The sequence below is a fragment of the Bactrocera neohumeralis genome, chromosome 6 (assembly GCF_024586455.1).
Source record: "Bactrocera neohumeralis isolate Rockhampton chromosome 6, APGP_CSIRO_Bneo_wtdbg2-racon-allhic-juicebox.fasta_v2, whole genome shotgun sequence".
In the NCBI taxonomy this organism is placed as follows: domain Eukaryota; kingdom Metazoa; phylum Arthropoda; class Insecta; order Diptera; family Tephritidae; genus Bactrocera; species Bactrocera neohumeralis.
Window position 1 is genome coordinate 24,224,350 of NC_065923.1, and position 15,898 is coordinate 24,240,247.

General features: G+C 34.9%; 1 protein-coding gene across 6 annotated transcripts in view; it reads left to right on the forward strand.

Moving 5' to 3' along the window:
* The window catches only part of LOC126762233 (translational regulator orb2-like), an 85,882-nt gene that overhangs the window by 41,172 nt on the left and 28,812 nt on the right, over window positions 1-15,898 (forward strand). Inside the window, exon 5 of one of the 6 annotated variants that reach the window (XM_050478833.1) lies at window positions 10,146-12,964. The exons of the other annotated variants lie outside the window; for them this stretch is intronic. Coding sequence (XP_050334790.1) covers window positions 10,146-11,580 — 1,435 coding nt within the window. The 3' untranslated portion in view covers window positions 11,581-12,964. Of the gene's footprint in view, window positions 1-10,145; window positions 12,965-15,898 lie in introns of those variants that run through there. 6 annotated transcript variants of the gene reach the window in all.

The window sequence follows — 15,898 nt, forward strand, 5'->3', positions numbered from 1 at the left end:
TCGACAGATGTTCTCACGCAATCGCCTCAATACGGCCAAATATAACTACTTATTGACCGACTGTCCCTTAATAATATAATGACCATCACCTTGATTTTCGAGTGGTTTTGACGTTGTTTTTTGGTATCGGCCAATCCGATGATTGTTGACTTGTTTGCATGTCAAACTCATAAACCCATGTCTCTTCGGCAGTTATAATGTTCTCCATGAATGCGGAATCGTAATTCGCACGATCAAGCATGTCCAAAGAGATCTGTTTACGGTACTCTTTTTGAAAAAAATCAGCTTTATCGGGACGTGTCGATCAAGAACGCATTTCATACCCAAAATATCCATCAAAATAATACGAACAGACTCGCAAGAGATGTCTTGCCATCTCTCTAATACTTGCATGACGATTTTTAAGCACCATACTGTTCACTTTGTCAATATTTTTATCAGTTGAAGAGGTCCCACGTCGTACAGAAAGTGGCATCTCTTCAACGATCTCTCCACCGTCTTTAAATGCTTTGTACCACTCTCAGTCTTGTGTTTTTGATAAAACTAAATCACCGTAAGCCTTTTTCAACATTCGCAGCGATTCCACTCACAAAATTAGGTTAGATATAAAAATTTTGCGACAAATTCTTTGTTCGATATTTTTATCCATTGTAAACATCGCAACGCACTACTAGGGTGTACCGACTGCTGTAAACAAACTGGTTGACAGGTTTTATTATGTCAAAAAGGACGAAGGCGTTAGATTCGTTTAAATCCCTCAAAAAAGTTTAACATTGACAACTTATTCTGAGAATAAAGAAAAACTAGTTTTTTTTTTCTTTCAGGATTTATGAAACATATACCATCTGATCAAATTTGACCGAGACTAACAAAACAAAAATAACATTTTTACTTATTATATTAGGTTGACAATTATTTCCCTTCCGCTTTTTTTGCTCTTTATTCAATGCTTTATAAAAAGTGTTACACTGATCGGGTTTAGTTCAAATATGCGCCGTTTCGTTCGATAATAGTTTGTTTCCATCTAGACGGCAACTTCAAATAACTCCAAAGAACTCCAACAGCCTCTTTTCACAAGCCTCTTTTGAGTTCAACTTTACACCAACAAGGGCTTCTGAAGAGTCATCAACGAAGTGTGTGGTCTGGCGTTTTCCTGGTGGAACACTAAACCCTTCCTGTTGCGAATTTCTAGACGCTTCTGGTCGATCGCCTGCTTCAAGCGGTCCAGTTGTTCGCAGTAGATGGTAGAATTAAGCGTCTGGCCATAAGGGAGCAGCTCATAGTGGATGATTCCCTTCCAATCCCACCAAACACACAGCAAAACCTTCCCGGCCGTCAATCTCAGCTTGGCCACTGTTTGGGACGATTCACCGGCCTTTGACCACGACAGTTTTCGCTTGATATTGTCGTATGTGATCCATTTTTCGTCGCCAATCATCATCTGCTTCAAAAATGGGTCGAGTTCGTTCCGTTTCAGCAGCATATCGAAGGCGTTGATTCGGTGCAGAAGGTTTTTTTTCGTCAAACCATGCGGCACTCAAACATCAAGCTTTTTTGTATATCCAGCCTTCTGCAGATGGTTTAAAATGGTTTGGTGACTAACTCCCATCTTCTGGGCGATGTCACGAGATGCCACATGTCGGTCTAACTCCATGTTTTCCATGATTTGATCGGTACCAAAATTCACATTAATATAAAAAATGTTGTACTTATCTAGGGAGAAAATGCTTACTGGACCAATCCGCCTAAAAAAGAGAAATTCTAAATCGATTTTTGGAAAATCCTAGGCTTATTTAACCCCTTAAGAGTGACGTATTTTGTAAATAAGCTAATATTCACATCTACCCTAACCTTACCGAATTAAATTCCTCACCAAAGTAGGTTGTGTTGATCAGCGCTTGCTAAACTCATGGGAGGTCCATAGATTCAAGACTAGAGTGCAAGAGAACAGCGAAGTACTGACTCATTGTTTCAAATTTCATTTACAATCAATTTTCAAAGTTATAAAATCAATCAAATGTGGCACCCTTTAAGTAAATTCAAGATGCAATATGCCACATCTCTACAGTATGTATATAAAGTAATGTAGTAAGTAATGGCTGGAACCCGTGTATTTATCTGCAGTTTTATACTTTATATGCCGAAGTCTTTTTTAAGTTTGCCTGCATCTAAAAGCATGCAATTAAAATTTCATATAGACGCAGACAGCTTGACTGCAGACGAGCGTTCCTGTTCAATGGCTAAATGCATGAAAAGAGTGCTGCTTCCACAGACAACAAACATACAACACATACACATACATCCAAATGCATAGAAGTGTGAATGAAACATCAACTCAATAGCTTCAAGTCAGTGAGTATTTACATACCCTATGCTGGTATGCACACATACCTACACACCTACAGGTATGCTATGTTCACTTGTGAGCGCAGTGAAGTGCTATTCGAACGCCTAAAAGCATGCTTTCAATACTCAGGTTGCGCACGCTAAATTGAATAAAAACTTTTATAAAATGTAGCTTGATAATTTTATGCCAACTTTTGTGGCGGCTTTCGAAAAATATGAATGTTGTATTTTCTTGTAAATCTCCTCCCTTGCTTTCTTTCATTCCAATTGTTAGAAAAATATTAAAATTTAATAAAAATACTTGTTAAATTTAATTTGCTCGCTTTATAAAATTTATCAAAATTCAAAAATCCTTTTTTCCACACTTTATTTTGATTTCAAAATTCCGCCCGATTCTTCTTCTCTTCATCGCCCAGCCCTTATTTGTTTTTAATCAATTTACGAAGAGTCTCTCTACTTTCCAGATCTAACCCCAGCTACCCAAAATTAATGCAATTTATTTAAGCTTTCGCGTAAAATTTTCTTGTATTTTACTTCTACCGCCTTCACGGCGTGAAATAAGCAAATTGTTGGCGGCGAAAATGTAAAAGGAGCAAAGCGTTTAGATTGAATTATCATTTTTTTTTCAAGACGCTATCATTTAACTACTTGTGGGGGGTGGAAGGGACGGCAATCTAAACATTAATTGACTGGAAAATTGAAAATCTGTCGGCGTTGATTAATTTAAATATCGTTTAGATGAATGTAGCGTTGGGCTTTAAAATTCAAAATAAAGTTTTATACGAAATATTTCCCTTTATAAAAATATGAACCTTTTTTAAAATATTTTGTTTCTGAAATAAGAGAGATGCAAGTGGATGAGTAGCTAGGAAAACCTTTCCTTTGTGAATCCTTTTTGCTAATTTTAAATTAAATCGCGGAAATATGTAGTGAAAATAACGATTATTGAGAAAATGGTTTCTTCCCAAAAAATTTACGCTTCAGAGTGTCTTCAAAATCGAAATATTGTCAAAATTTGAATACCTCGAACATGGCTTGATAAATCTGTCTAAGACAGTCGTGTGAGAATTTCAATCGAAGAAAGTTTTCGCACTGACTCTGAAAACTTTTGGCAGCCGCTTACATTGAGTTACCATATTCTTATTTTCGGCTGGAATTTAGCCTTTTTTAAGGGGAAAAATCAAAACTTCAATCCGCTAAATCTAGCCTACTCCCAACTTCAGACTCTCACACGGGACCACCTGATTAAGTATTACTTCGTAAGGAGTGATAGGACATTTAAGTCTCCCCTATGGCACAGACTGACGAACGCCTAATCTGCTCTATATGTCTCAGTTTTGTCATGATTGAGGCTACCGCTTTGCTGACCACTTTCCAGTTCTCGTTGGACTAGCACATGCGACACATAAAACTACCGCCGAGTGTTAAGTTTTTCCCTTGTACTTTAAAAAACGAAGGCAATAAAAAAATACATGCTCAGATTCTTCAAAGCACTCTGAACACGTCGGACAATTCGATAATGCGTGCTGGAATCTGTACAGGTAGCTTCTAAAGCATCTATGTTCACTTAGTTCGGTATCACTCTGTGTGTGCACCGTCCTTTCAGTGAGGTTTGCCATCGCTGCTGCCGTATTTTTAAGGTTTTGACTCGCTCTTCTCTTTTGGCTCCTGTAGACGGCTCTGATAACTTTCATATCCGTTCGTATTCGTCTCCCTGGATGTTAATGAGGGATTATAGTTTTATTCGCTTTACCTGCAGTGTAGTGCAGTCGAAATAGGGTACCTCTTGGTGCCGTCATCACTATCGAATAATAGTCGCCTGTTTTCAAAATATGTAGTTGATAATAATTTTCATAAGATATTGAGGAGCACGAATGACAAACCCCGAATATTTAAAAAAAAAAACAATGAGTATTGCCTTGATTTTTGGCGTAATTTTTTCGATTTCAGCTAATGTTTGCATGTCAAACTCATATACTCACGTCTCATCGGCAGTTATAATGCCCTCCGTGAGTATGAGATCGCAATTCGTACAATCAAGCATGTCCGTCCAAATCGACGGACGGGACGAGTCGAACAGAACGCGTTTCATACTTAAAATATCCACCAACCCAACGGACTCGCGAGATGTGTCGAGCTCTCTTCCCATTTCTTTAACATTTGTCTGAAGATCCTCAAGCTCCATATCCGTCACTTTTTGTTTAATGCTTTCATCAGTTGAAGAGGTCGAAGGTCGACCGTCTTCAAAATAGATTTTGAAAAGTGAATATAACCCCATTAAGATGCAATTCTTATCTACCTTATCGTTGAAACAAATTTGAAATCATTCTAAATGTAGGCAACGCTCTATTAACTGTAGTTCTTGTTAAAATATTCCTGTCTGAATTTGGGTGGTACATATCGCTCATTTGCTGCAAGACCGGCATAAATCAAAAAACGTGATTTTTGAGTTAATGATGCAGAATTGTTCGTTATATCATATTTCATGTTGAGTGAAAAATTCATATGAATACCTCTTATATGCTCCGCTTGAGAAGAGAATATGATTCCTGTTTTCCGTGTAAGGTTGGAGTCAGTTGAAAACTTTTAACGCGTTTTCTGGCAAATCGATTTTTTTGACTTATGCCGGTCTTGTAGCAAATGAGCGATATGTACATATGTATATTAGATGTATTTTATTTAAACTTACGGTGTCTATTAACATTATAATTGATAATAATAATTTATAAACAATTAAAGAATATTTCGTAATTTCAGATATACGAGAAATTTTTATATAAAATTATCTTGTTTTTTCAAAGTTGAATTTATTTAAGATTATTTAAAAAAAATTAAAAATATTTTGTAATTACAGATATAGGAAGTTTTTTTATATAAAATCTTTTTTTTCAAAGTTAAATTTATTTAAGATTATTATTATTTTACGTTTCAAAAATTTGAGTATTCAAAAAAAGTACGCAATGATCTAGATCATTAGCCACAGCTGCCAACATTTGATGCAAAAAAGCCGTCAACACAAGTGAAACATTTTTTAAGAACCCTCCTTCCGCTCAACGTTGCAAGTGCAAAACAAAAAAGTAATATTAAAAAAAAAATATTTTGGATATTTTCATATTTTTTAAATAATTATACGTAATTTTAAGAAAAAAAACCTTTTAGAATTGAGCTTTGCAATTTATTAATGGAATGCATCGACCTCGTTGCAATCAATATTTAAAGTTTGGGCGTTACTAATCTGTTATTCTGGGCTGTTTCCTACATACATATATATTTTTTGTAAAAGTCACACGTGCTATACGTTTAACGTTTACGAAACACGCAATAATTCCTACTTATTGACAATGTTGTGTAGTTAAACAAAAAAATTACACTTTTCGTGTAGAAACAATACGAAATAAACAGAGTTTCGCGGTGGAAGAAACAAATATTGTGCAAATAACAGTGTTTATAGTAAAATATTACGGTATTAATAAACATTTGTAAGCTGAAAATAACAACTAGTGCGCTTGAACGCTAAAGCTGCACAAAAATCTGCAGCAACATGTTGCGCAACAAATTGCGGCAACATTTCGCACCAAATCGGTACCCAATAAATGAACTTCGTGCTACTAACTGTAAATGTCAAAAAACAACATAATTCGCTTTTGCCCAATATACACAGTTCATAACAACACAACAAATGTGCCACTGCAAGGATATATTGGACTTCGTGTAGGGATTAAAGTGCCTCTGCTGCTGCTCCGCCACAGCTTGCTCAACTTGCGCAATCCGTTAGCCACACCAAGGAGCTTCACACAACATTCTATTTAGTCTATGAATATTTTATGCGCGGCATTTCTATTTGTATGTATTTGTTAATTGTCCATTTGTAAATACATGTTAACATGCCAATAGTTTTGTGTGTGTATGTGTTGCTCTTGTTGTACTCTTGTAGTCAATTCGCCAGCAACAAATCACAACAGAGCCAATATTTGATGAAATATTAAATGTAAGTGTTGGGTGGACAATAAATTAGTCGCCAAGCACACTCATGAATGCCAATAACAGTCAATCAATTTGTAATACAACAATAACTACAACCAATTTGTTAGTATATGCATACTAGGGTGTTCGTTGTTGCTCAAGTTGATATTTTTGTATTATTGGCACCCTGAAGTTCGGAGCTTTTGCACTCAAAAAGTAGCGTACAACGTAAAGAAGCACTTTATTTTCAATTTAAAGCGTGCCTTAGTGATTTTACATTTCCTCATGTATTTAATATGGTTTTCTTTTGTAGATTTTGCATTAAACAAGTAGCTCCAGAAATTTAAAAATATGATATTCTGATACAAAATTTTTCGCGCTACAAAAAAGGTCTTAATATTTTTTTCCATAAAACCACTCCTTTCAAAGTTATACGCAGCTGAAGTTATGTATCAAATGTACTGAGCATTCATACAATTGCCTTTAAATTGTGAAATTATGTGTTGCTCATACGACATGGTGGACTAATGAATGAATGCACAGTCCGTTGATGTATAGCTTTAACTGCGCATAACTTTTAAAGCAATGTTTTAATGAAAAAAATTATTAAGACCTTTTTTGTAGAGCGGAAAATTTTGTTTTAAAATAGTGTGTTATCAAATTTGTAGGATAAATTTGCTTTGTGGATAAATTATTATAATTAATAAACTTAATGCAAAAGGTAAAAGTCTCATGAAAATGATTTAGGCGCGGTTTAAATTTAAAATTAAGAACTTGTTTACGTTATATGCTTCTTTTTAGCGCAAAAACTGAAACTTCAGTTGGTTTTTGCAAAAAAAAAAATCAATTTGGTAAACAACGGACACCCTAATACATACATACATGTCTACATATGTATAATATAAAATGTTATAAATGTTAAATGAAGGAACTGCGAACGCCCAGTGTAACACATATGTAATGCTTAATGCTTTGAAATTGTATAATATTAACAATAACAACAACAATATTACAAAAGCAGTCAGTAAAATATCAATATACATATACATAAGCGATATGAAAAAGATAGAGAGATAGCGAGAGCGAGCGTTAGGAATGTCAATTTCCTGTCAAATTATCATCTTGAAATGCATATTTTTTTTGTTATTGTAATGCCGTTGCTCAAACCCTTCGATTGAGTGGCAGCAACCACCTCCATCGTTGCATATTTGTAACGCTGGGCGGAAGCGGGTTAATATCGAAATGTATTATTGTATCATGTTTTTCGATTATAAACTTAATGCTTAAGTAGATTTGCTATATTTTATGTAGAATGCAATTCAAGTGAGTATACTAATAAGTGTGTGATTGAGAAATGCATTGAAATATTGAATGATGAAGATTATTTTCCAAAGTTTTCAATTATGTATGGTGATTATGAAGGGTGATCATTTCGAATCGAAACGGAATTGTCCGCATAGAATTTAGACGTTAAAGAGTCTAACGGTGTGATATCACACGATTTTGGAGGCCAATCGAGCGGCCCAAAATGTGAACTTATCTGCTCACCAAAGTGTTCTCTCCATAAATCCATCGATTGATGCGATGTGTGGGAAGTGGCGCCGACTTGCTGAAACTAAATGTGCCGAGATCACGAGCTTCAATTTCATGCGTCAAATAGGCGGTTATCATGGCCGCCATTGACGGTTACGTTCTCAGCGGCATTCGTTTTGAAGAAATAAGAACTGTTGATTCCACTGGCCCAAAAACCACACCAAACCGTTATTTTTTCTGAATAAAATGACGGTTCTTGAATCTCTTCAGGTTGCTCTTCATCTCAAATGCGGCAATTTCGCTTGTTAATGGCCCAACAAAATTTGGCTCATAAACGTCGAATTTTCTTTGAACTTTTGAACAAGAACCCATAGAGCGTAGCGATGACGCTTGGAAAGATCGAGACATAAAATGAGTCGGGACGTAAAATGCGCCAAGTTTTTCTATATTTCAAACTGAATTGCTGCGAATGTCGCCGAATATACTCTGCACTTCGTATTAGTAAAAAAAAAATCCATTAGTTTTGCATTAAATTGAAGGTTTTATTAGTGAAAGCGATCATATTTAGACGAAATTTTCACCGTTTTGTTCCATAACTTGTTGTAGTTTTGAATTCAATTTTAATATGCTACCCTTATATAAACCCTCGTATTTATTTGTACTGGAACTGGAACAGTCGGTTTTCACACTTCCTCTGAGGCGAAGTTTCCAGCAGCAAAATTTTTCGTCATAGACAAGTAAGGGTAGTAATTACTTGGGTTCAAGTCCCGGATTGTAAGTTAGATGCATAAGAAACTAGCAACCAAGCTCCGGTGGCTTTTGGCGTGTTACTATCGAGATATGTGTGGCTTGTCACTGTGCTGATGGAATACAATTCCTCTCTTATTGGCCAAAGTTCGCCGCGCCTCACTGACCGTTTCCTTCAGACTGTCCAATTTTTGGCAATACTTTTCCGAATTAAGAGTTTGGCCGTAAGGTTTCAGGACGTAGTAAATGATTTCCTGCCAATAACACCAAACACATAGTAAAACCTTTTTGAACGTTAATATTGACTGATTACCGTCTGCGTCGGCTGATCGTGATTCCACGAATGTTTTCGCTTGACATTAGCAGTAAATATCTGCTTCAGAAATTGGTCGATTTTGTTGTGATTCAGCAGCGATTCTCAGGTGGAAATTCCATCCGTCTGTAATTGTATCGGGAACTCGCCTTCATCCATCATAAATCTGCTATATATTTAATTGCTGTTTGCACTATTAAAGATTGATCGTTGAAGGTGTGATATCCAAGGTATGTCAGCCTTAATGCTCATATGAGGCATTCAAGACGCTGTTGTTTACTCTTCATTGAGAGCGTTTTTTACGGCGGGTCCCAAACCGAGCGCACAACCCTGGAGGGATGGTTCGCCTTCTCACTTTAGCTCGCCTTCAACGAATTTTCTTTGGCTTCCCAGAGGATACTTGGTCTAAGACTGGAAGCCGTGAGCTGTTTGAGCCATATGTAAAAGAATCTTTTCTGGCCACTCCCAAGTACATGGCGCTCCGAGTACTTTCCTCTCTTGCGTGAACTCCTACACATGGCTCCATCCTCAGATGTGTACGCCAATTAAGAAGAGGAAGGCATTGAAGAGAGAAATGTCGAGATTACACCACATAGTTTTTTTTCCACAACCGTTCTGTTTAAACCGAAAGGCGAATCCTGTGAGGGCGAAAGTGTTAGCAGGTGACCAGCGCTCGCAAAGGTCATGTGACGTCTTTTTCTTGTTAGCTCATCAGCTTTACAAATTCTCTGAGATTCGGCATCTACACTAGTCTTATCATGAAGTAACACATTGCCGTTTATAGTGTAGGTAGTTAGTCCTTAACTAACCTCAAGGGCATGTTCAGTATTAATCAAGGCTAGTATTGCCATTTCCATTTGGACTTGGAACTATAGAATTATTCTGTGCTTTCAAGGACGTATGTATTGGAAATAATAAATTCAATCTTTGATTATGTTAAAATATAATATTGATAATTTTTTTTCTACATTATAATTCATACATATATAATACTTATTAGACCCCTCCTTGAATTGCGTTTTTCTAGTAAGCTAGCCAGCCTATTTTTCATCAATATAAAAACGAAATAGTAATGAATTTCGAAAGTAGTTCACCTCACAAATTATCACCACTACCTCAACCAAAACACCACCACCACCACACCACATAACCAGTACCAGTACATACCAAGCATTTGTTGCAACTTTTACATTTTATCAACCAAATTCATTGCTACATCGTCTCACATCTCTATCCTCCGCAGTGGACTGCCCAACAAGCAACAGCTATCACCGAATCATCCCTGTCCGCCACATGATGGCAACAGTCCTACCTCGCCCGGAGGCGGCGGCGGCGGTGGCGGCGGCTCACCATATAACGGATCGCAAGCTGGCGGCAGCGGTGGCATTTCGCCAAATTCCAATGCGGGCATTTCACCTAACAAATACCGACGCAGCATATCATTCCCGACTAAGGGCGGCACCTCGCCCACACCCGGCTACTCGTTGGACATGAATGCCGCACAGTCACACATACCCACATTGTCGGTGGGCAATAGCGGTAGTCAGAGCGCTGGCGCTACCGGTGGTGGTGATGCGCCCTACCTAGGCGCCGGCTTCACACCCGACCGCCTGGTCGGCAATGGACTCGACATGCGTCCAATCGATCACTGTTTAAATGATATAATGCGCAATATGGGCGCTGTGGGTGCCGGCGGTGATAATAATGTGGCTGCCGCCGCTGTGCTGGCCGAACGCATGCGCAATCAGAAGTTAAGCGAACATCACCTGAGCGAGGCCGACGCTGTGGCCATTGCAAGCGGCAACGGTGCTGGCGCCTACTTGGATGGCAATATGAAATTGAATTCACCATCACGGGCGTCACCACACTCGCAAGGCTCCGAACATACGGCACGCTATTCACGTAAAGTTTTCGTTGGCGGTTTGCCGCCCGATATCGATGAGGATGAGATCACCACATCGTTTCGACGTTTCGGACCGCTGGTCGTCGATTGGCCACATAAGGCCGAGTCAAAATCGTATTTCCCGCCCAAGGGTTACGCATTTCTGCTCTTCCAGGATGAGAATAGTGTACAGCAGCTGATCGATTCGTGCATTACCGACGATGACAAGCTCTACCTGTGCGTTTCCTCGCCAACCATCAAAGACAAACCGGTACAGATACGACCTTGGCGCCTAGCCGATGCCGACTATGTGCTCGATGCCACCATGTCATTGGATCCGCGTAAAACCGTCTTTGTCGGCGGTGTACCGCGTCCCTTGAAGGCGTTCGAATTGGCCATGATCATGGATCGTCTGTATGGTGGTGTTTGCTATGCGGGCATCGACACAGATCCGGAGTTGAAATATCCGAAAGGTGCTGGGCGTGTTGCATTCGCCAATCAACAGAGTTATATTGCCGCCATATCGGCGCGTTTCGTGCAATTGCAACATGGCGATATCGATAAGCGTGTCGAGGTGAAACCGTACGTGCTGGACGATCAGATGTGTGACGAGTGCGAGGGTCAACGTTGCGGCGGCAAATTTGCACCGTTCTTCTGCGCCAATGTCACGTGTCTGCAATACTATTGCGAGAATTGCTGGGGTGTCATACATGCGCGCCCCGGCCGTGAATATCATAAACCTCTAGTCAAAGAAGGCGCCGATCGGCCGAGGGCGGTGCCATTCCGCTGGTGTTAACGGCGGCGCTAATAAGGCCAGCGAACAGCCGAGCGAAAGCTATCGACGGCTGATGGCGGATGCGCGTCGCTTCAAGACGCGCGGCAAATGGAATGGCAAGGAGGAGTGGCGCGGCGGTCGGAGTAAAACGTTCGACGTATATCAGCAGTTTGGTGAAGTGTGGAGTATATGAAGCAAAGCGTTTGAAAATTAAAGAAATTGCAGCAGCACGAAGACACACAAGGCTTGTTGTGAAGCTTTGATCGCAGAAAGAGAGCGAGAGAGAAAGAGCAAAGGAGTAAGCGAAAGCAAGCAGGATTTCAATGCACTGGAATGTAATATTTTCTATAAACCCAGCAACAAATTGCATGCATTAAAATTTCTTACTTAAAAAATACACACACGCATACATACATTGAAATGAACACACACACACAACTACAAAAACGCAAAACAAATACTTGTATGCGTAGCAGTTACCAAAAATCAAGCGAAAAACTCTTAGAAAAATGCGAAAACGGTTTGAAAACTAACTGGTTTAAGAAATTTTATCATTACTAAAGCGTAAATGTAGGCAATATGAGCAGGAAATTTTAGAAACATTTTTATTACACAAAAACCTACTTACATATGCATACAACTAAAACAGTTATACGACTTATGACAGGCTGTTACGCAGAAAAATTTGTATCTAAAAAAGTTATTAGGCCTAAAAACGGCGCGTAAAAGCTCGAAAAAGCTCGTATAAAACCGTAGCATATGCTGTAGCGCTAAGAAAAATAATACTTATACCATTTTATAGCGTTTTCTTACTTACCATAATAACAACAACTACTACTGATTGCTCCCAAAAAATTATTATGAAGCTAAGACACTAGATTATACCAAGTAAAACTAAAAATGTATGCGAAAAAATACCGAAAAACGCTCACACGCATACATATTAACCTACAGTTTCGTGTTGCAAGAATAGCTAATACTATAAAAAAGGCATTTTTCCAAAACGTTTAAAAATCGTAGACACAGCAAGCAAGTATTCGATATAGACAAGTTTCTACAGCTACAGTTCGTACATTTTATTATGCTATAAATGAAATACATACGTGGGTAATTGCCGTATGCCACGCCCACACATAAACGAAGTAAGGAAATACACATACAGATACACACATACACGCATGTAGTATACAATAGTACACAAACAGATTGACAGCACGACTGACAGGCGCATAGCAGCGAACGGGTTCAGTTTCAATTGTGTTTTATGTCCGTTTATGGCAATGCTTTCAGCATACAAATAACGGTATAGCATATTTATAACCTACAAATGCTTTAGTGCTTACTTTTAGGCGCATGTAACATTGTATGAATTGTGTAATGCGGTTTTAATAAAATTTGCATAATTTTTTTTGGAGTAGTTTTTAATAATTTTTGTTAAAATTTTCATAAATTTTGAATAATTTTTTGAGTAGTTTTTAATAACTTTTAGTAAATTTTTAATAATTTTTGTTAAATAAACCGTTTTTATTAATTTTTGTAAAACATGCATATTAATTACTATATGTGGAGCTTCTTCTTTCGCATTGTCGAAAATTTGTTAGTAAACAAATAATGGTTTCAAAAACCAGCGCAGTATTTTTTGTTGTATTTTTAAACATACTTATAATCATACTAATTATATAACTAATATTAGTTGAACTTTTTTTATTATTTTTTATTATTATTTTTGCTATGCTAACCACAAAACAAATACCTTGCATATCGTTATGTTCAAATGCTATGTAAATTAATGTAATTTAATTTAGTTTTAATTTTTAACATAAACATTTGTCATGTTTTTTTTTGATTTAATTGTGCAAACATCAAACGCGTGTATGCAAATTAACAAAAAAAAATTATTTAAAAAAAATATAAATAATTGCACTTTGTACTAAAAATGTATTGGCTTTGAAAGGAAAGCCAAGCGCTAATTATTCTTTATTTGTAATTAGTAAATATTTGTAGTGATAATGAATCCTCGCAGTTAGAGAAACCTCGTAGTGTGTAGAGAAGCCAATTGAATGCCAAAAACACAAAACAAAAAAAAAATCAAAAAAAGAGCAATGTTCATAATATAGAGAGAGGCACTCCAGCGCAAAATGCTTTATGAAGTGAATGTGAGTTTGTGAAAGGCATAAAAATAGAAAAAAATTTAATTTTTTTGAGACGAAAAATACATTAATACAAATTTTGTTTGACAAAAAAATATTGAACCAAAATATGAGCCAGCGGTCATTTGTTCATAAAAAAATGATTTTTTGTGTTTAAGGCAAAAAAGTAAAAATTGAAAAATAAACAATTTTTTAATCAAAATGAGGTCGACAAAAGAACAATAATTTTTTAATGAAACAAAAACAAAAATGATATTAAAAAAAATTATTTTTCTAAACAAATAAAAATATTGTATCAAAATTCATGCCAGCAATCATTTGTTTATAAAAAAAAATATTTTTTGTATTTCAGTAAAACAAAAAAACAGAAAAGAAACAGTTTTTTAATGGAAATATAGTCGACAAAAAATGATTATATTAAAAAATTATTTTTGAAAATTAAAAAAAAATATTGAGACAAAACATGTCAAAATGTTTAACCGAAATATGTGCCAGCACTCATTTATGCATTTAAAATTAATTTTTTTTACCAAAAAAGCGTAGTTAGAAACTCGTTCTGCATGCTTTTGAAACTAAAATTAATTTGCATAGAGACCGAAGAAATCATTTCGTACCAAAAATCAGTTATACTAATACTTTAAATGCCTTTATGGGCTATAAACTGTCGTTCAAATATTAAAAATAATCAATTGCCGCAAGTTTAGCTCATAATTTGCTTCATTTAGCATTGCCAGCTGTTGAGCGATCATCTGCGCATGATCAAGTTAATTTCATATACCTCAGCAATACATTTTTCCTAGCCAGAAAAATGCATCATACCACCAAAATAGTGCAATTAATTGGTAGACAAATATCCTTTGTCTTTTTTTACCTGTTAAACATTTTATAATAAAAATATATAGTTTAGTAAAATATGTGTGGTGGAATTTTATGATAATTTTTAATACTTTTTTTAATTAAGAGTTTCTTAAGTATTTTTTTCAATTACTTTAAATATTTTTTTTTTATTTTAATTTATTTTTATAATTTTTTTATGCGTTTTTAATTTTTTTAAATTAGTTTTTTTTTAATTTTTTTTAATTTTTTTTTTTAATTTCTTTAAATTAATTTGTTTTTATTTTTTTTTTAATTTCTTTTTTTTTATAAATTTTATAATATTTTGTTTTCCATTATTTTACAGTTTTTTTTTAATATTTTATTAATTTTTATAATTTTGTTATGGGTTTTTTTTAATATTTTTAATTAAATTTTTATTTCAAGATTTTTTATATAAGTTTTTTTATGTTTTATTAATTTTATAACAGTTCAAAATTTGTTTTTTTTTATTATATTTTTTTTTAAGTTTTTTTGGAATATTTTTTTTATAAATATGAAATTAACAGTTTTCAATTTTCTTATTAATTTTTATAATATGTTTATTTTTTTTTAATTTTTTTATATTTTTATTATATTTTAAATTTTTTATTAAATTTATGGCGACAATAAATAATATAAATATAATTTTTCAATTTTTTTAAATAAATAGGAGGTTGAAATTTTTAAATTAATTTTTATAAATACATATGTTTAGTTTTAACTTTTTATTAATTTAATATTCCATTCTTTTTTATATTATTTATTTTGCAGTTTTTTTTATCTAAGTTTTTTAACCACTTTTCAGTTTTTTTCTAAATTTATTTTAAACTTTTTTCATATAGCTTTAGTTTTTAGTGATTTTTTTTTATTATATATGTATTTTTTTATAATCCAATAATTATTTTTAATCCTTCCTAATTTTTTTACTTTTCTAATCTTTTTTAATTTAAATTTTTTTAAGTTTATTTTTAATTTTTAAATAAGTTTTTTATTATTAATTTTTTTTTTTAATATTAATTATATTTTTTTTTGTAATTTCTTTTTTAATTTTTAAATTTGTTTTTAAATTTTTTATTTTTTTTTTTTTTGTAAATCCCATATTTTTTCTCTACCACTAACTGTTATACCAGCCTTTTATCCTTAATAACACCATCTGTGCTTTAATTTTTTGAATCTTCCCACTTTTTGCCCTAATTTTTAGACTAATTTTGTACCTATTTCTTATTTTCATACATTTTATAAATAATTGTGTTTCTTAGTTTTATATGCATTTTATACTTGTTTGTATAGCTTTGTCATACTGAATTTGTTACTTTTGTATTTGGAGAATTACT